Source organism: Zootoca vivipara, chromosome 9 (assembly GCF_963506605.1).
Source record: "Zootoca vivipara chromosome 9, rZooViv1.1, whole genome shotgun sequence".
NCBI classification, from domain to species: Eukaryota; Metazoa; Chordata; class Lepidosauria; order Squamata; family Lacertidae; genus Zootoca; species Zootoca vivipara.
In genome coordinates, this window is record NC_083284.1 from 29290875 (window position 1) to 29312304 (window position 21430).

Sequence of the window (21430 nt, forward strand, 5' to 3'; positions counted from 1 at the left end):
TCTGCGCATGTGCGTGGGGCGAAACCCAGAAGTATACACTTTCAGGTTTGCCGCGTTCGTAACCTGAAAGTTACATATCCAGAGCGGTACATAACTAGAAGGTCCATTGTACCAGAAATAGTGAGAGAGCAGATTTGATATCTTAGAGGGGTTTTTAAAAGTTGAGGCAGGCAGACCTGCTTTTAAATGACAGTTTTCAAAAGGCACAAATGTACAGCTGTTGTTTAAAATTGTTCATAGAAATGTGCTGTTGATATACAGTGGTGCCTCAACTTACGAATTTAATCTGTTCCGAAGGCACCTTCGTAGGTCGAAAAATTCCTAATTTGAAAAGCGACATTGGAAACGCGATTTCCCATAGGAATGCATTGGAAACGAAAAAAATGGTAAGTCGAAGCAACGCTATCTAAAACCGCCACGGTTTCTGTTTGGATGTCGAGAAATTTGTAAGCGTGCGGCCATTTGCCCCACTCGTAAGTCGAAAAATTTGGTTGTCAAGTCATTCGTAAGTCAAGGTACCACTGTATGTACTTGGAAATATTGCCGTGTGAGAGATCTCATTGCAAAAAGTTGCAAGATGCTAGTGTCTTCATATACAGTTAATGGTATTTTTCAGATTTGTCACTGCAGGAGTAGTTGCATCCTTATCATTATTAATTTTAAAATCTCTGCCAGTCCATGAAATGTGATCTCTTCTTCTTCTATCTGACTCGTTAAAGGAATCCCACCTCCACGAGGGGTGCTGCTTTATGGTCCTCCAGGAACAGGGAAGACCCTGATAGCCAGAGCAATTGCAAATGAGGTTGGGGCTCATGTCTCCACCATTAACGGCCCAGAAATAATAAGCAAGTAAGTCTTCCTCATTTATTTATCCGTGCTTTGCTTTTTCCTGCTCTCCAGCTGCTGTTTTGTACCTGCTTAAAACAAAACAAAGACCCACTTTAGAGCGGCAGTATTTTTTGGAAAATAGGTCACTTCTACATCCGTCAAGAGAAGTGAAGGAATGATTAATGATCTGTTTATAGGAAACTGTTTATACAGCGTTTAAGTATATGTGCCCGTGGGGAGAACTGCGAGGATGAAATGCCCAAGTTTTTGTAAACAGACAAAAATAAGCTGCTAAATGGTTTTCGATTTTGTTGCAGGTTTTACGGAGAAAGTGAAGCCAAGTTGCGACAGATATTTGCCGAAGCTTCCTCACGGTATGCCTGTGCTCTTGGGGGGAAGTTATTTTATTCTAAATAGTTCAGTTTGTTAGCTTCCAAGCCCAGGACATGAGATTCCTGGTACGAGCCCCAGAGTCTCTGTTACAGCCTGTGAATTCTTAGAGGCTTGTAAAATTTTGTCTGGTGACCAGGGCCGGAGGCAAAAGCAGAACAAAGCAGGTGAATGTTACCTTTGTGCACTAGGTGAATTTCTACACACTCTCACACACCACTCTCCAGGCAGTGAAGGGGCATTATCAGAGCCCAAGAATACATTCCAGCCAGGCAGAAACACTCAAGGAGGGTTCACAGTTAGGCTGATTAGGGGCATGGCCTAAGGGGAGAGGAAGTGTGGCCAGAAGAAGGACCACATACCCCAGGGGCCAGATAGAGAGTCACAGAGGGCCACATGCCACACACCCTGGGCCTGACGTTCCCCACTATTGTTGCATAAGACTGTGTACTAGAGGAGTTAAAAATACCCGAATCCTCTTTGTTCAGGTGTTAAGCAATGCCTCAGACTGTATTTTTAGACCAGGATTGTTTTAAACTAGCCGATGCAGAATTTCAATAACCATTTCAGTGCTTAAGTTGATGAGATCTATCTGGCTGTGTCTTCCTAATGTGCCTGTTTCAAGAGATGTGTTGCTTTCCATTATTTCCTTTTCAGCTGCCCATCCATCATATTTATTGATGAAATCGATGCACTCTGCCCTAAGAGAGAAGGGGCACAGAATGAAGTTGAGAAGAGAATTGTAGCATCCTTATTGACACTGATGGATGGCATTGGATCAGTAAGTCAACTACGATGGAGTTACTGGCTCTTTGGTGGGCCTGAAAAAATGGTTGTGTTCATACAACTTACCTTCCTGTGGAATTCTTTGGCGATGAGTTGGTAAATTTCCATATTACAGAAATAAGGCCTCTTTTCACTGGGATTGGGCTCATAAATCTTCCTATGTGTCCTCATCTGTAATTGTTATAAGGTAATGGCATTCTGTAAATAGTGTGAAAAGCACTGCATTCAGTTGTGCTTAGTTCCAAGATAGCATGCATAGAATTTCAGCCTTAGCCGGAGAGACTTTGCTTAAAGACAGCAAGTCTCATGGTTGAGTGGAGATATAAACCTCAATCTCCAATCCCAAAGCACAGCATTGTTCTTGAATTACAGTGAACCTGTTTTGTGTTGGTCATTCAGGAGGGCAATGAAGGGCAACTCTTAGTACTTGGAGCCACGAATCGTCCCCATGCTTTGGATTCAGCCCTACGCAGACCTGGCCGCTTTGATAAGGAGATAGAAATTGGGGTTCCCAACGCTCAGGACCGACTGGACATTTTCAATAAGCTTCTTAACAAAGTTCCTCATTCACTGACAGCAACAGAGCTGGTTCAGTTGGCTGACAGCACCCATGGATATGTAGGAGCAGACCTAGCTGCAGTGTGCAAAGAAGCAGGTGAGCTATAAACACTTCTATATCAATAACTGAATAAGTGTGTGGTTCTTGTCAGTGAAGACAAATTTTAATAAGCAGGGCTGAAAAGAAGGAACGGTTGTTCATTATTCATTGTTGAGGTCATTTTGGTTGTGTTTAATAGCCAGTGGGAAAAAATACTATATATTAAATATGACCTTTACTTTTAAGGAATGTAAACTTTGTTCAATTGTGCATTTGCTCATACTTCCTTAATATTGCAAAAAAGGCATTTGTTGTCTGGTTTTTGCAAGTGTATTTAAATTTAACTGATTGTTTAAACAGCAGATCATCTACTAAAAAAATGATTGACAACCTTCTTAACATTTGAATTCTGTTTAGGGGACATTTAATTCAGGTGACTTTTCTGAGCATGGTGTTTTCTGTCCAGCCGACTGCTAGGGTAAACCTGTGCTACAAATAGAAAAATAGGTGTGGCTATATTTATTTTGGGCACTACAGTACTATGCTGATTTGAAGAGTGTGTAAGCTTATAGATAACTGAATGAGAAAATTAGGAGTAAGTCGCATTGAGCTCAGTGGAACTGACTTCAGATTGAATGTGCATAAGATTTCACTGCTTATTTTGTGTAAAGTGAACAGTATTTTATTACAAATGGCAATAACTTCAATAATTTCAGTGGCATATTTGCAAAGTAAATGGTATTAAAAAGCGAGCCCTTCTGTTGTGAGCTTTCTTCATCAGTTGTTATACTGGGGCGACATCTAGTGGTGGGAGAATGGTTTCAACCAATCTAAACACATCCACTAGCTGAAAGAAATTGCTTACAACTCTGCGACAGTGAACAGATTCTTTAGATTTAAGAGTCTACAATAACAAAGAACCTTAAATAATTGTAAGTAGGTACAGCTTGCTTCACTGTTTTGTAAACCTAGGCTATTGGTGTATTCTGTTATAGAATATGAAGTCTCCTGCCATTTTTAATTTTTTTTTACATATGGTAAAGTTTCTTAATAGAGCTTGTTGTAGAATGTTTTCTTCATGAAAGTGCTCTTCTTTCTTTTGAAATCTCACAAGGGTAAAATACGCTTCCATCAAAAACCAGTTTAGTCATTGGATAGAGTTGTCCAGATTTGCTTTATAATATAAAATTTATGGAGCAAAGCATCATTGTCTGCATAACTAGGTGATGATATATCTCAGTATAATGTCTTAAAAAAACCAAAACGTTTTTTCTTTAAATAAAATGAGCTTCCCTCTATACAAAATCCTTCTCACCATTTGTATCCATAAGATTGATAAGAGCTGTTTATATATACCACTGCAGTGGTTTTGTATCCAGGTATAATTTTTGTTGATGCTCCCTTACTTGGCCTTTTGGGACAGGAATAGCTCACTTTCACTTAATTGCACCCCCCCTGATTCTGTAGCCCCCCCTTAAATCCCTGTAAAAGGCAAGACTACAGTAAACCATGCCCAAATAAAATCTTTTACTGAATGAAAACTTGTGCATTGCAAGGAAACATACTGTACTGTCAATGAAGACATTTCCTCTACCTCTTCTACCTTATGCCATTGCCCTCTGGGAAACTTAATTTTCTGGGTCCTTTACAGGAAGCATGTCTCACCATAAACAGAGTATTCTCTTCTCCAAAGCATTTCTCTGAGCTCTGAACGCCTTGAGTACAATCTATTGTTGAAAGGCAAGTATTCCAAAAGATTGAGATTATATCCTTACCTAAAAAGAATGCTGTTTCCTTTCTTAGGCTTGGGTTTGTTTTTTTAAATGATGGGTAGTCCACAAAACAGCATTATGGGAGAATATTCTTGGAATTAATTGTTTCCTAGCTTTCCACCGTTTTCTTTTTTGACTTGTTCTGAAAAGTCTGAAAAGTTAATGGGTTGGAATATTTTCAGAATGCGGCACAGAGTGCTCTGATTTTTACTGTCTAAATGGTTGCCACCACTATGTAGAAATATGTCTATGCTCTTCTTAGGAAGCGGTACCCAACACGGTGCCCTCTAGATGTTCTTGGGCTACAACACCCTTCATCCCTGACCACTGGCCATTCTGGTAGAAGCTGATGAGAGTTTTATTTCTCTAAATCTTTATAATGATACAAAGGGAGACCTCCGCTGTATTTCAAAAACAGCATAACAAATGGCATGTTAACTGGGCAATGAGGATGTAAGTGGAATAAACAGTGCTGAATGTTATAAAGTGCCTAGCAACATAGGCTTCCAGATATAGCAATTCCTTATAAATTTATCCTTCTAAGGCTGCCTGTAAGTTTCAGGCAGGATTGATTATGAATGTAAATTTATTTTTCAGGAACTGAGAAGGGTCATCTTGTTTACAGTGAATGGAAAGGCTGGCTTGAAAAATGCTAACGCTTATCTTAAAAGATATTGTTGGCTACACTGTGCAGACTTCTTAAAAAGTTACAGATTCAAATGCTGAAAGGAATTGCACATGATTTAAATAGTGACCCTGTTTCCCTTATTTTAAGACGTAGAAATTTTAAAACGGAAATCAAGGGCTGGATCTATACCGACCTGTTCAACATTAATTGACCAATAGTAGATATGTCATTCTAAAACATCACAGGGCCTGCTTGTAAATTAAAGTATTTTTTCAGTGGCGGAGCTTCATGCTCCGGCACCGGGGGCGGAGAGCAGGCGGGGGTGGGGCTGGTGCACATTCTGGGGGTGTGATGCACATTCTGTGTGGCATGCGTTCTGGGGGCGGGGCGCCCAGTGTGGGTGGGGAAAGCAGCCGCGATGGTGCCCTTAGGATCGCGCTGCCCGGGGCGGGGCGCCCCTATTGCCCCTCCCTCCCTATGCCCCTGTGTTTTTTATCCTGTTTTATCCCCATCAAAATGCTGTCTTCCTGCTGCTGGTTGCTCTGCAGCGCCCTCTGGTGTCACATTTTAATGATGTACTGTATTATGAACGTTAAAACTAGGATGTTATGTGTCCATATATGTTATCAAAACCATTCCTTAACCCTCCCCCTTAATGTTAAAAACCATGAGTGTAGATCCCCCCAAGGTTAAAATCCTAGGCAGCCTCACTGGGTAGCCAGTCCCACTGAGCTTTGTAGGTCTTAACTTATAAGTAAACAAGCACAAAACAAGTTTTAGACCCTTGAAAGTACCGGTAAGTATTTCTGGAAGCTGCCAAGTTGTTTCTAGGCAATTACTTGGGGTGGGCTTAAAAGATAATTTTTTTGTCCTTCATGATGTTTATAAATCTTCATCCTGGCTGCAAGGAACATGAGTGCTTGCATAACTTGCAAGTAAACTTAAAACCACAAGCATAGAAATGACTTCTACAAAGTATTGGTGGTCTGTTCGCAGTCTGGCAAAGACCTGCTAAATCTTGAAAATGAAGTGAAGAATTGACTTCTCTCTCTCTCTCTCCTAGGAGGTAACATCCTGATACACCACTGCCTGTGTGTCCACATGCAAGGCATAATGGCTTTTGTTGACCAAAGCTGTAACATATGCTTGTGGGTTATTTTTAAGAACATCGGTTCGGAGTAATTGCTTTCATGTAGAAGTAGTTACATCTGGATGTTGATGCTTGAGGGAACATGTGTAAAACAAGATGGAACATGCTGATCTTCTACTTTCATCCAGAAACAATCCCCCCAACCCTTTGTTTCCTGTTCTTAAATGAACACTGTGATGGAACTAAGGGAAGTCAAACTTGGGCTGCAATGCTAAATATACTTTGCTAGTCAATATAAGCTCCTCAGTGGAACTCTCGACTCTCCATTTCATTCATTTGTTCCACATATGTTTTCAAATGTTGTATTTAATTAGACTCACACACATCTAATTATATATTTTGAGTCATGTTTGTTTGAATCTTGGCTGATAACTTTTTCCCTCTTCATATCTGCCCCTGTCAGTTAGCTTTCTGCGAGAAGCGCTTTGTATAGTTCTTCTGAAATTCCTGACGGCCAGCTGGTTGTCTGGCATTTCAGAAGTTCTGCAGAAGGGGACTTTTGACAGTCATCAGTCACCTGATGATGTTATGATGTCAGGTGATTGACAGGTTTGTCAAAATCCTCCTGCGGGGGAAAGTTATGTGGCTGGCCTTTTATAAGAATACTTTCTATCATAATTACAAACCCACTGAATGAGAAAATTGCACTTTTATATATTAAGTCTAAATCTAATTTTTATTTAGGTAACTTTTAGAACTAGTGTTCTGTTAATGAATTGGTTCTTCTCACTACAATTATTTCCAGCTGTGAATAGTTTTAGACTTGAGAATAATAATTCTCCTGACACTCTGCCTTGGCAAATAAAGCAAGTGTGTACAGTCATCGTTGTGGAAAAGAATTCCTGTGTAATAAAACTCTTGGAATTGAAATTAATCTGCTTTCCCCTTCTATGCCTTGCCATAACATCTGTTTAGGCCAACAGGCATGTTTCAGCAAATTCTAGGTTGTTCATGAAGGACTGTAAATTACATGTGCCTCCATGTAGCAGTTTAGCCAAGTGAACCTGCAGTGTATAGGTTGCAAAGGACCTGAGGGTTATACTTGTATGAACAGGATAAATCTTGTATTGCTTTCACAGCTAATTCGTAACATTACACACATCCCTTCCCCGTGTTTAAAATGTCGTGAGTAATGCACACATTCTCAACAGGCTTTTACTTAATAAACTTGGCATATAGACAAGGAATACTTATGTTTCATGCCTTTAGAGATCATACATAAAATGAACCACACTGCCTAACATTCATCTTCCTATGCTCTGCCCCACTATAGGGTAGTATTTGCTTATAGCTCTAATCCCCGTTACCTGAAGTGCCTTCATTGAGAAGGTAGGAAATGAACCTGGAACCCAGGGGGTGGCGCATGGCATGCTCTCATTCAATGGGTTTGTAATTCTGACATTTCTATAACAAGTCAATATAGCCAACATTTCCAAGTTCATTTTTATACACAGAATTCTCTAGGAACAACTCTAATTTTGTGTGCCTCCTCCACGAGAGGTCTGGAGGATGGTGGCACCATGAGAATGGGCCTTTTCTGCAGTGGCTCCCCATTTTTGGAATGCACTCCCCAGGGAGCCTTTCCAGGCTGCTTTGATACATATCTTTAGGTGCCAGGTGAAAATGTTTCTCTTCAACCAGGTGTTGGGCTGATTAACATTCTAAATGTGTTTTTGGGAGGGGGGTATTGTTTTGCTTTTATTACGCATTTTGTATTCTCAGTTTGTGTTGTTTTTTTTTGCTGTGAACTGCCCTGAGATATTCAGATATGCAAATTTAATTTAATAATAAAAAATTCATATTGTTTAGGGGGAAGAAGTTTGACAACCCCTTCCCTTGTTTGTGTGGTTTAAAATGCTATTGTTGTATGCCATTTTGGATACAGATATTTGAACTAATAGAATGTTAGAGCAGAATAGATGGCCAGGCTAGAAGATCCTGCTGAGTTTTCTGTCTTCTGTTAAATCTGAATTACAGATTTGTAATTTCGAAGGTTCATCTGATGTTGATAAATAAAAGAGAACAATTTTCAGGCACCTAACCATTCATGTTAATACTCAGGAGATATTCCTCACTACCAAATTCCTGAATCCCGTGCTTCTCCCTTGGTGGCATATGCCTGACAAAGTAGGCTTCCCCTTTTCTTGTTTTGTAGGTGGTGAATGCCGTGATGTGGTTCTTGCTGTTGTGTTCAGGTCTTGGTTGTGGGCTTCCTATCGTTCCTGGTCAGCCGCCATAAGAATAGGATGCTGGGCTAGTTGAGCCATTGATCTGATCCAGCAAGATTCTTTATGAGTTTAGAATGTATGACTTATAAGGGGTTCTGATACGCAATTCTGAAGCACCACATTTTACTCCCCACCATTTTAGTCAAATTGTGGGATCATTCTTTTAAAAAAAGGGGATGGTTAGAAACGATTGTTGTTGTTGTTGTTGATTACCATATTGGCCTGAATATAAGCCTCACTCCCCCCCCCCAATTCTGACCGTGAAAATTTAAAGTGCGGCTTAAACTTAAATAGAAATTGGCTTTTACGATATTGCTGCTGAAACAGACATACGGTAAAATGGAACGGGTGTGAGTGCCTGCGGAATTTTAAGGGAGTGACTTATATTTGGTTGTGGCTTATATTCAGGCCAATACGGTATTTAATTAATATGTTCCTTTTCAAAGTGTCCTGTAAGTGGTTTACAAGTAAAAAAACAGATGATAAAGAATATAGTCACGCATAATTAAAATACACAATAAACAATTCATCAAAAGATAAAAAATAAGCATCCACCCACAACTAAACAATCTACAATAAACAATCTCATCAAAACAACATAACAGTTAATTAAAACAGGAGATCAGGGGGATATTTGTCCAGATAAGTGTATTCTCAAGAGCTAGTTGGGGTGCCATAACTGACAGGGGGGGGCTCTCTCTCATATTTTAGCAGGCAAAACATCTCCAACATGAGGTGCCTCTGGCCCCGTTGTCATTTGGGTGCTGTCTTAGGAGCGGTGATGGCACAAGGGTCTCTTATGCTACACCGTTAAAGCCTTCCACTCTTGCTAGGTAGCAATAATTTTAGGTCATTCGTCTATTTCTGATGTTTAGGCTTGGGAGTGTTACTTATGTAACCAAAATGGCTTCACCCATGCACAAGAGGGAGGTATCAATAACTTGATAGTTTGCAGAAATAGGAAATATCTATATACTGTATATAAAAATGTAAACTGGGCATGTGGGTAAGGGGGCACAGAACCCTCCCCCCCAAACAACCAGTGAGACCTGAAAGTATTTAGTAGCTATGGAATGTTGACTGTGCAATGGAGTGTCATGGAGGACACCAAGAATATTTCACGCTGCAACATTTTGTTGCAGGTCACACAAGTGGAAGAATGTGGGTAAATGCAGCAACTGGCAGCGATTTGCTTTTACAAAGGCTACATGAAGCACATTAAAACAAAAACAAAAAACGCCTTAAAGCAAATGCTGTAGATATTTTTGTTTTGTTTAGGTAGTCTCTTCTTTCAGAATGATTACTTGTTTTGAATAAGAGTTGCAAGAGAGGTCAAATAATTAGTTGGTGGTAAGAGAACATGATTGTTTACTAAGCCACTGGAAATAGGTGCCATCTGATACATAAGTACCGTATGTGCTCAAAGCCAACTTACAATAGAAGGTAAAGGATGCATCTGATCCAAAACGTGCTCCAACAAACCCTATCTGAAAAACCTCGTTTGTGTTGGCCAGATGTTCACTATTTTCTGGGCTGCAGTTTAAACAAAACGTGTGTTTTGAGTTCATTACTCAGGGCTTGTGCAATCTTACAAATTAGAAGCCTAATCTGGACGTCTTTTTTTTCTTTTTTAACGTGCCTTTAAGGAAAGGGTTATATATTTATCTTCCTGGCAAGGTACTGACTTTATCCTTTCCTGGCCATAATGCAACCAATTTCTAGGGTCAAGGATCAGCGGGGAGGGCAGGAACAAATGATGCTAACAAGAGGAAACAGGAAGAACCGAGGTCTTGCTTTCAATCTGTCTTTCATTATTCCTTTATTGTAAAATATTCTTTCAATTAAAGGCTGACCTGTAGCATGGTGTGTGCGCACCCATATCTTAATCATTAGGACGCTTAATGGATTCAAGCTTTATTTTGGACAGTTCTGTCATTGCTTATCTTTTTTTCTGTTTTAAGATTGCAATTCTTTATTGCTGATTTGTAAAACTACGACAACAGGGGAAGGCAGAGTTCTTGCTTGACCCTTGCAGTGACGGTGCTTAATAGGAACTGTGTTTTTCCTGGATATTTTTTAATGGAGTAGTTACAGATAAAAAACAAGAACTCCTTTTTAAAGATACGTCATGTAATGGGAAATGGGACAAGTTGTTAAATGCTACTTTTCTGCATACCATATTTTATTGAAAGGTTTTGGGTTGGAAATAAGGAGGGTATACTTGATGAAGACCAAAAGAGGTCATTATTTTTGATCACAAGTAAATATTTTGCTTCTTCAAACAAACAGATTACCTTTTAAATTCTCTTACAATGTGGTACATTATCTCTAACAAAAATCTAGGATATGCACGGGCTAACTTTCTCAGTGAAATAACTGGTTTATTATTTTATTTGGAAGCGTTGGTGTGCTTGAACCTAGGAACAGCACATTACAGTATAACCACATTACAGTATATTTAATTTGAAAATAATATATTGCTTTATATGAAGAAAATGCATGACAACGCTAGAGGCTAAAGGGCATTGGTGTATTTTGCAGTTAACAGTTCATATGGCATATTGTTGAATGTTCCATATTAAGAGCGACATCTAATGATGCCTGTTTGACTTCTCTTCTTTCCCTCCAGCTCCTTCCAGACATAAGAGACTTGATTATGATTACTTGCTAGTTTGATATACTCTGCATGTGCGCAGAGATTATTATTACACATTTTCAGGACCAAACCATACATTGCAAATTATGTTTTGATATGTACTTCAACTGAAGCAATCATTTTTTGTCTATTACTTCGTGAATTTTGTTCTTTTAATTTAGAGCAGTAAATGTTTCGGATAATAAAAAAAGTTATATCGATTTTTGACGGCAGGAAAATCACATGCAACTAGATGTGTGTTCCCACATTTTATAGGTTTGTGTTTGTTTAGCTCCCACCCACCCCCCAATGCTTGTGTAGGCATAATCAACACATGAATTCAAACACTTAACGTTATGTGGCATGGCTCCATAAGAGGTATGGAGCTAATATTTTTCTGAAAATCATACTTGGGCCATCTTACATGGAGATTCTTCCATTGCCCATAGCTGTGCAATGAATAATTGAAGTTTGTTTTTGTTTTGTTTTTTAAAAGAGGTGACAGTGGCACTTTTTCTAAATAAATGCTATGCAAATCCTATTACGATGAAAACAGCAAGGTTTAAATTTGCCGCCTTACCAAGTCAAAATATTACCAGTTGCCCCACATATATTCTCTCTCTCTCCCTTTACTATGTGAGCTTGTGAGCAAAGGCTGATATGAGGCTGTGTGTGTGTGTGTTTTTTTTTTACAGGGCCCAGCTTACAAGATCTTTAAGAAATTCTGCCAGTATTCATCTGTTTCCTCCTTAATGTTTTCGTCCCACAGAGGAACAATTCTCTCATATGAATGTAATTTTATATTATTGAGATATAGTAAACTTGTCATATTCTTTCCCTGCTTGATTACTTCAAATGAATTCTCTTTATCCCTAGGTGTATTTATTTTATGCCATACGTGGCACGCAATATATTTGTGGGGAACGATAATATGATGCCGTGTTTTCATATTCTGTGCCTTGTACAGGCTTGTATGCTTTACGGAGAGTACTTGGGGAGAAAGCAAACCTCTTGGATGAGGATGTGTCTGGATCAGTGATGATTACTCGCAGCGACTTCCTGCAGGCAATGAACAATGTCAGGCCCAGTGCCATGAGAGAAGTGGCAGTTGATGTACCAAAAGTAAGTTTTGCCCAGTACAATATTCTTAAATAATTTTTCAAACATAGGAAAGCCACATACTTGATAGCAGTCACCGCCTGATGACAATAGTAGCTCAAGGGAGACACCCGATGCCCTTTTACATGTGTTGTGGGAGGGGGGGTGTTATTGGTTTGTTGTTGTTCTTGAGTTTATTATGTATTTTGTGGTTTTTAATGTTGCAATTCTGCATTGTGAACTGCCCTGAGATCTACTGACGAAGGGCAGAGATTTATTGCTGCTGCAAAGCCATTTTTACCTCAGGATTCTTCTGCCCTGGTTGGCTGTTAATTTTAGGGTTGGCTCCAGGTTTGATGTGGCTTCTCACAGATGCTGATATTAGTTTTCCATGACAGGCTGACGTAGCAATGGCAGCAGTGCTCTGGTAAGTGCCTGCCTCTTGGGCTTGCCAATCAGTGGTTCAAATCCCCGCAACGGGGTGAGCTCCCGTTGCGAAGTGTGCATGCACACAAAAGCTTATACCCGGAACAAACTTAGTTGGTCTCTAAGGTGCTACTGGACAATTTTTTACATTTATTTATTTATTTTGTCTGCGTCAGTCCAACACGGCTACCTACCTGAGTCTAGTTACCGTATTTTAAAAGTTCACCTCGTGTTATTCAGATCAACCATGTCCATCCTGAACTCCTAACCAGTTAGCACCTCCCTTCTTTCTCTCAGTTATGTCTGCTTTCCACCCAACAGTGCAAAAATAGTTTTGAGTTTTGAGCAGCTTTAAGGCATCAAGCCATATTCCCCCATCATCTCTTTAAATACAGTGGAAGCCTTTTAGTGCAGCACTGGTAGAATGTGATTTTAAATCATGTGTGTATTTGTAACAGCTACTATTTGTGTGTGTGTGTGTGTGTGTGTGTGTGTGAGAGAGAGAGAGAGAGAGAGAGAGAGAGAGAGAGAGAGAGAGAGAGAGAGAGTGAGAGTGGAATACTTCTATTCTGGTACTCTAAAAAAAAATGCCCCAACTTCCTCCTGATTCATGACAGGTTTGTTTGTTTTACAGGTATCCTGGTCAGACATAGGAGGGCTAGAAGATGTCAAACTGAAATTGAAACAAGCGGTGGAATGGCCGCTGAAGCATCCCGAGTCTTTCATTCGAATGGGGATTCAGCCACCAAAGGGAGTATTACTTTATGGACCTCCAGGGTGCTCAAAAACCATGATTGCAAAGGCACTGGCCCATGAAAGTGGGCTGAATTTCTTGGCAGTGAAGGTAAATGGCAATTCTAGTCTTAAGGCAGGACATTATAGGATGTGTGTGGAACAAGGAATGATGATATACCAGCACTTCTTGGTAACTTTGTGTTGGCCTGTGTCTGAAGTGAGATGGGGGAGCTCTTTCTGCATTGGAAACACATGGCACCCCTCCTTTGTCCTACTTTGGGCAAAGAAAAGCAAGTCACTTGCACCTTCCTGTTTAAATGATGCACTCCGAAGCAATACTTGTATCCAGTGTTCCTTCTATTCAGAGTAGACCTATTGAAATGAATGGGCATGACTAATTTAGGTCCGTTAATTTTCGTGGGTCTGCTCTGATGAGAACATAGTTGAATACATCAACTCGGTGTGTGAACAGCCTTCGATTGTTTATTAATTTATTTTATTTCACAAAATTTATTATACCATTTGATTGTGAAGAAAAAAAACCTCAAGGCATCTCACAGAAGCTGTAAAGCTATCAGTAAAGGCTGTTTAAAACAGCTATTTAAAACATTCAACTAATAATTAAAATTAGCAGTACAGTAAGCTAAAAACTGATTTATGTACTTAATTAAATGAGATGACATGTTGACTATAATTGCAGAAACTTGACTTCGTCCCCCTTTAACTATTTTACACAGTACATCAGGCATCCCCAAACTGCGGCCCTCCAGATGTTTTGGCCTACAACTCCCATGATCCCTAGCTAACAGGACCAGTGGTCGGGGAAGATGGGAATTGTAGTCCAAAACATCGGGAGGGCTGAAGTTTGGGGATGCCTGCAGCACATAGTTAGACTGTAGAACTGGCTACAAACAAGATGTAGGGATGGCAGCCCACATGGCTGCGTGGCTTTAAACGGGGATTATACAGATTCATGGAGGTTGAGGCTGTCAATGGATGCCCCCCAGTTGCTGGGGAACAGGAGTGGTGCAGAGTTCTGTTGTGCTTGTGACTTCATGTAGACTAATGGTTGTCCACTAGGAGGACAAGATGCTGGACTAGATACGGCTTCAGTCTGAACCAGCAGAGGTCTTGTGTTCTTAGATGGGATTAATCATTTCCACTCATAGGTTATACTAGGCTACGTGCAAATCTGAGTAACAACCCATTAATTGCCAGTTTTTATAAGCAAGTGTTTTTGTGCAAAGAAGTGGGGAGGATCCTCAACCCTTTCCTGTCCTCTACTTTTCTGCTGGAATTCGCCCTGTTTTTCCTCCTCTGATAGGATTCCAGGTGCATATGGGGTGTAAAGATAATTGGAAACCTTGGCAGTTGGTTGGGAGGCAGGGAGTTGGGGTGGAAAAAACAGTGCACAGGAAGAAGGTGAAAGCACTCCTTTGCTATTTCTCCATCCAAGAACACCCACTGCCAAACTGCTTTTGTTTAAAAACAAGTTACAAGATATGAAAACTGTGTGTAATGTGTTGCTTGACCTCGGGCTAACAATCCATAAAAGAGAAGTGTTAAATAATTAGGCCTTTCTAATGTTCTAAATGTACAGGAGTGCCAAATGATCTAGCACTCTCTGGATTTTAAGAATACTTTAGAAACTAGCTGGCAAAACTTGTAGTGCCTCAAAAGAGCAAGAACAACATTTATGCAGGCAGAAGAGAGCCAGCGACTCCAACGTATTATTTGTATTTAGTAAATGTGTCCAATTGCGGTGGAAGGGGTTTTTTGGTAGAAAATGTTCTTGGTGTCTTATTTTCTGTTTTAAATAAGATCCTTTCAGTGTTAGCTTCTCCTTTTTTCCGATTAGCAATAATTACAAAAATATACAATGTTGTCAGAGTTCTGACTTCATCTTGGCATTTTCTAATGTCCTGTATCCTTCTTCGGATGCCTTTCTGTGGCTCTCTGCCCTTGACATGTGCTTAAGTTTGGTTTGTCATCTGGGTCAAGTACGTCAAAATATTTTCCAGTTGAAATTTCCTCCGCCGTTTTTCTCCTTCCTCCTGGCTGCAGCAGTTAAAATAGATTAATGAGGCTTGGAAATCTTGCTGCTCTGCTTCATGAGCAACTATCACTGAATCCCCAGAAGAAAACTGGTTAGTGTTCTGATGAGGTTTTTTTTTTTGGCAGATCCTCCTTTAGCTATTGTTTAGTAAGCAGAAGTACGAAATGTCACTCTATGATCTGTGCTGATTGAGTAATAGACTTAAAAATTTAGCACATATTGAACTACATGCTGCCAACTCATTTATTAAGCAGAGTGCAAGAGAACAGGAATAGGGCATGTAGCTTTAGCTATCCAATGAGCTGCACCAAAAATGCAGACCTGAGTTGGTGTTTCATTCCTCGCTTCCACAGTCACAATGATTTATTTCAAATGTTGCACTACTTAATATAATCTCTTAGTGGTTTACATAAAAATAATAAAAATGCAACAACATTTTAATAAAGTCTCCTGAAAGCTTGATAAAAACAAAATGCAACTGCATTTCACATTAAAGCAGCCATGCACAAAACAGGAAAATTAAAAATTAAGAGTCAGAGTCCAGGAAAGGTTGGGTAAACATGTATATTTTTTAAGAGGCATTGGAAGGTCATTACTGTCTGCATCTCTGTGTCTCGAGATTCAGAGTAATCTCTCTATATGGATGTGTATTTGGTATGCTTATAAATTTATATTTGTAAAATCAAATAAAAATGATTTCAAAAAAAAGGAAGGCCATTACTGCCTCTGACTCATTAATTTACTGAAGGTAGGGGCGTTCCAGGGGGTGGGTGCTATCACTGAGAAGACCCGTTTCCATGTGGTCACGCAAGTGGCAGTCACTAGTCATCAGGATTGAGGGAGCTTGTGTGTGGCGCCATGCAACCCAGAAGCCAGTGGCCTTGCTAATCATGGAACATCCAGCAGGGTCTCCTTGGAAGATCCTGTATTATAGGGTTTGTCTCTGATTAAGTAGATATTCAAAAGTTCTTCAAGGTCGAATTCTATGTGGCGTGACAGATTTCTTTAAAGCTGTGTATGGCATAAGGAAAATGTATGTGACTCTTTTCCTGCAGGGCCCTGAATTGTTGAACAAATACGTTGGAGAATCTGAACGTGCAGTCAGAGAGGTAAGGTGTTATTAATTTAACTAGAATTTTAAATGCACGTGTACAGGGATGTATAATACTACTTCCTGTCTGTTTTGCTACATTATAGTCAGTTTTTTGTTGCATCATGCAGTCATTGCTTTGCAGTAACTACTTTTCACAGGCTTTGAATTGTAGCAGTCTTCACTGCGTACTACCATACGGTTGATATGATGAAGTCAGCTTGTGTACGTATTTGCTAAGAGTGGAGGGTGTTCTTGGAAGCTCAACCTGGTATCTCTGCCCCCCTTCTTTTTTCCTATCCAAACTTATTAGGGGCCTGCAGCAGAATGGTTTTGCCATGGGGTCACTGAAGACCTTTGGCACTTTCATAGCACTATCCTTGGCACAATGATCTATGGGAAATCTTTGCTTCTATATTATCTTACTAGGATGTTGCTTGAATGGATACATGCCTCCAATGGAGCATTGTGCCCAGGATGCTACTAAAGCACTGAAGGGTCTGTTGGAGACTCCCAGAGTGAGACCTCACTGCTGCCAGGTAAGTTTGAGGAAATGGTGTGTTAGAGCATGGTGGCACAGTTCCACAGTGGCAGTAGGGAAACGCTGGTTTTGGTTAAATTAACTCGTGTGTTTACTGTGATCAGGACTTTAATTGTAATTTGAAAGGTGTTTTTTACAGTCTTCTTTTTCTTAACAGCAAAAATGTCATTTCACAGGAGGGAATTGTAGAGTTGAAAGATGTAATTTGCAGAATGGCCTACATCACACAGGGCTTCCCCCTCTATATATGAGAGGCCAAGCTACCACTGGGGTCACATGCATGGAGAAAGGAGGCAGATAGTGACAGCAGCTGCCAGCTGTGACCACAGTGATTCTTCAAGCTGATTGGGGGGGGGGATGCTGCTGTAATTGTTGACCTGATTATGTTGCTCTCATTAAATATTTTTAGTACATTATATATCAAAGCTACAATATATTACTTACAGTATACATACATATTGTTTGTATACTCTGCTTGTTTAATTAAAACTGATATCTGCAGACTGTATAGTCAAAATTATTATTTGGCAACAAAAGGATTTTATAAGCTGTAATCGGTACTAAGCGTAGAATTCAACATTGCACTATTACGACCATCTGCACAAGAATATCAGCTTGCCAGATGGAACAATCCTCACCCCCCCCCATGTGCTGTCTTGAGGGTTCTCTTGACCTTCCTGAGCCAATATGGAGGTGAGGAAAGGGGGGGAAAGCCCCATTGCAGAAGTGGAACGGCTTCTTCTGATGGGGATCATTAGGTGAATCCTGCCCTAATAAATCATTTCAGTATTTTGTGTTCAATGAGTTGCATTCATGGAATGGAGAAATATTTAAATAGCTTAGCTTTTGTGTTAGTTACAGGTAGGTAGCCGTGTTGGTCTGCCGTAGTCTAAACAAAATAAGAACATTCCTTCCAGTAGCACCTTAGAGACCAACTAAGTTTGTCATAGGTATGAGCTTTCGTGTGCATGATACCTGAAGGTATCTGAAGAAGTGTGCATGCACACAAAAGCTCATACCAATGAGAAACTTAGTTGGTCTCTAAGGTGCTACTGGAAGGAATGTTTTTATTTTGTTTTAGCTTTTGTTTGACAATTTTAAAATGATAGGAATTATCCTGTTAATTCTGTAGCAGCTGGTAGCTATTTTGTTTTTACCAGGTGAGCATGGAACATCCTTTGGCTAATTCTTAAAAGGTTTTGCCAACTGATAGTATTAAAAAGTTAAAAGACATTTTTACACATTTTTTTTTGCTGTTTAGAGAATAATTGGAGGGATGCCAGCAATGCTATTTGAAAGGGTTAACTCTGCAGTCTACAAAAGCGCAGTCCATCAGTTGGACATTCTAGATGATCCAAGGTTGTGTCATTATGGTTTTATCTTGATATTGCAACCTATCCTGGATATTAGAGGCAAAACAAGGGTAACAACTTTATTTGGACAACTTCTTTGAACAATCTGACAATTATTTTGTTTTTGTTTTGTCAGATCTTTAGGAAAGCCAGAGCTGTTTCACCCTCAATATTGTTCTTCGATGAAATCGATGCCCTGGCAGTAGAAAGGGGGAGGTAAGAAAAATATTGTACAAAGTTCTGGATCTGTTACTGGTTTGTACTTTCACACAAACAAGAAGTTGACTTTTGTATCTGTTTGCCTTGAAAATTTAGATGGAAATTGGTTGGTTCCTTTTATTAGGGATATAAGTGTTCTGCAAGACCTGGCAGTAATTCAAGCAAGTGACTTTTTTTCCTTTTCAGTAAACATTTTAAAACTCCCCTGCTTTTAAAGACTGCTAAGAGAAGGGTCCTAATTTTATTGATTTTTAATAAAACAGTGATGCTGGTGGAGACCACCCCACTCCTGCCACCCCACCACCCTGGTGTTCTTTTCCTGATTGACATTCCCCCATGAAATGACTGTTAACCCCACTCGGGAGAAGACTGTTTCCCTGACTGCCTTCCATTGGGGTAATAGCATCTGTGGGGGAAATTGGATTAGGCAAATGTCACAGGTGAAGGCTACCCATACTTCTGCTCCATTGTAACCAAGCATACATCCTTGATCATGCATTACATGCAAGTGTGCATGTGTTGGCGATGGAAATGTGATTTTCAAGATCCTAGGCTTGGAGTCATAGCACATCATGAGGATGTTGCCTTGAACTTTCATTAGAATAGGAAATGGCCATAGACCAGAATCCCAAACTGTATGTTTGTTTAATTACACTCCACGAGCATTTAATGTTTGATGGTTTCACGCATGAGGCACAAAAGTTTGTTAAAGACACTGTTTACAGAGAAAATTTTGAACAACACTCTTGTCAAAACAAGTCTCATAGAATCATAGAGTTGGAAGAGACCACAAGGGCCATCCAGTCCAACCCCCTGCCAAGCAGGAAACACCATCAAAGTCTCAGGTAGACTTTTCACACCTAGCATGGATATCAGTGTCCCAAGCAGCAACACACCCACCCAGCCCCTTCTAGGATTTAACTTCCCCACAGGGAATCAAAGCCAAGATGCTTAGCTAAGCCCTCTCATATAGTCCAGCATAGTCTGCCCATAGACAATTCTTGTATCTAAGTGAGAGCCTATTTGCTCTCTGTGCCTACTGACGGATAATCGCTATCTGAGCCCACTCAGATAGGCAGAGACCCCATTTGCTCACCCAGATGGAAAGTCTATCTGACTGTTAAACTGCTAGGTCTAACTTAAATTCCACACATTCTCTCCTGATTGGTTGTTGGTCTCACCATTCCATAGCTGTCAACTTTCGGATTTGAAAATAAGGGATCAGCAGCCTCACCTGTCCTGGGGACAGTCTAGGGTATATCTAGCAATCCAAGATAGCAGCAGGAAACGGCGCTGGAATAAGGGAATTTCCAGCAAAAAAAGGGAGACAGCTGTGGCTTAGATTAAGGGAGTTTCCCACAAAAAAGGGAGGGTTGGCAGCTATGTTTCTCACTGGTTGTTGGATCACCAGGAGGCAGACCCAGGGCCTGTCTATCATAGTGCCTCTAGATGTAGTGATGTAATGTTTTAACATGCTAGTCACTTCCATCCATTGGACATGCTGGCTGGGTGTGGCTAATGGAAGTAGGAGTCCATAGCATCTGAAGAATACTATGCTCAATACCCCTGTTTAAAGTAAAGGAATGGCATTTCCATAACCATTTGATAATGATGATGATAATGTGATATCCAACTAGGTCACACGGAGTATACCCAATGAAATCAATGGACTTAAGTTACTAAGTCAATGTGCTCTGAATATGACTAATGTTGGATTTCACCCAACAATAAGAGCTTTCTGTTTTGTACATCTCCAGCTGTAATTTGTTTGTGTGACAGGGATGTAGAGTTACCAGAACAGTAGTCTCTTTCGTTAGCAGTAGCAAAATTTTCAAGCTAAATTGTCAGATCTGACGTGAACATAGAACTGAAACAGAACACTAGCCAGTTGCTGTAATTTCTGCCTTTTGATGCATTCTAACTGTGGTGTCTCGTTATATGTTGCTATATTCGTTTCCTGCCCTTTTTTATTATGACACTTATATAAACTTTTAGCCATTCTCCAGGGCACTATTAAACGTCTAAACTAATTATTAAAGAAATTACAAACAGGAATAAACATGCCAAATACATATTTCTTAATAAAGATTTTGAAGCTGTGTAATGTCATGAAAAGGCTGTTATAAGGAAAAAATGAAAATGGCCAGTTATGTCCAGTATGTTCATTGGAGCCTTAATTTAGAATGTTCCCATTCTAGCTAGGTGCACTTCCCAAACCACCATTTTATCTGGAGATAGATGGAGAAGGAGAAAACACAGCCTTGTCTTGTCCATTGGAGATAGGAGGTGTGACCTTCAGTGTTCCATTGAAGACATCTGCTTTTTGGAGCATAGAAAAGAGCAGAGCAGGACACAAATATTTTATTGTCAAATGTGAACCATATGGGAGGTAAAATATGTAACATAGTTCTCATAAAATTCATCTGGAATTAAATGGTGTAGGAAACCAGACAAGGCACTTATTGGAAATGACCTGTTTTTACAGGCTGGTTTTCCACAGTAGGAATTTGCAAATGCATTTGAGATGCTAACGATTTGCAGGCTCCAGAGATCCATTTCCTCTTCTATAACCAGAATGAGGTTTTCAAGGAAACACCTGTTGATATTGTCTCCCTAGTCCCCCTGTGTTTTTTCTACAGAACATATTGCTGTCGTTAAACGCCCTGTGCCCTTTCCCTACAGATAACTACTTCTGGTTATAATTTACCCTATTAATTGGCAGTGTTTGTGTAAAAATATTGGAATGAAAGATACTAAAGGTGGCTTTTGTGTGCAGAATAGCATTTGTATATCAGCTGCCTTTGCATATATACAGAGCAGAAAAATGTAAATCAAGAAGCAGCTACATACGCTTCATGTATAATTGAAACAGAAGAAAGAAATATGCATACAGCCTAA

General features: G+C 39.9%; 1 protein-coding gene across 3 annotated transcripts in view; it reads left to right on the forward strand.

Annotated features, from left to right (window-relative positions):
• The window catches only part of AFG2A (AFG2 AAA ATPase homolog A), a 153154-nt gene that overhangs the window by 8699 nt on the left and 123025 nt on the right, over positions 1 to 21430 (forward strand). For all 3 annotated transcript variants that reach the window (XR_009558125.1, XM_060278576.1, XM_035112917.2), the window contains exons 6-13: positions 720 to 849; positions 1146 to 1202; positions 1876 to 1999; positions 2404 to 2659; positions 11983 to 12137; positions 13174 to 13383; positions 16386 to 16439; positions 18450 to 18529. Coding sequence is in view for 2 of the 3 variants with exons in the window: in XM_060278576.1 (XP_060134559.1) it covers positions 720 to 849; positions 1146 to 1202; positions 1876 to 1999; positions 2404 to 2659; positions 11983 to 12137; positions 13174 to 13383; positions 16386 to 16439; positions 18450 to 18529 (1066 nt within the window). In the remaining variant the exon portion in view is untranslated. The remainder of the gene's footprint in view (positions 1 to 719; positions 850 to 1145; positions 1203 to 1875; positions 2000 to 2403; positions 2660 to 11982; positions 12138 to 13173; positions 13384 to 16385; positions 16440 to 18449; positions 18530 to 21430) is intronic.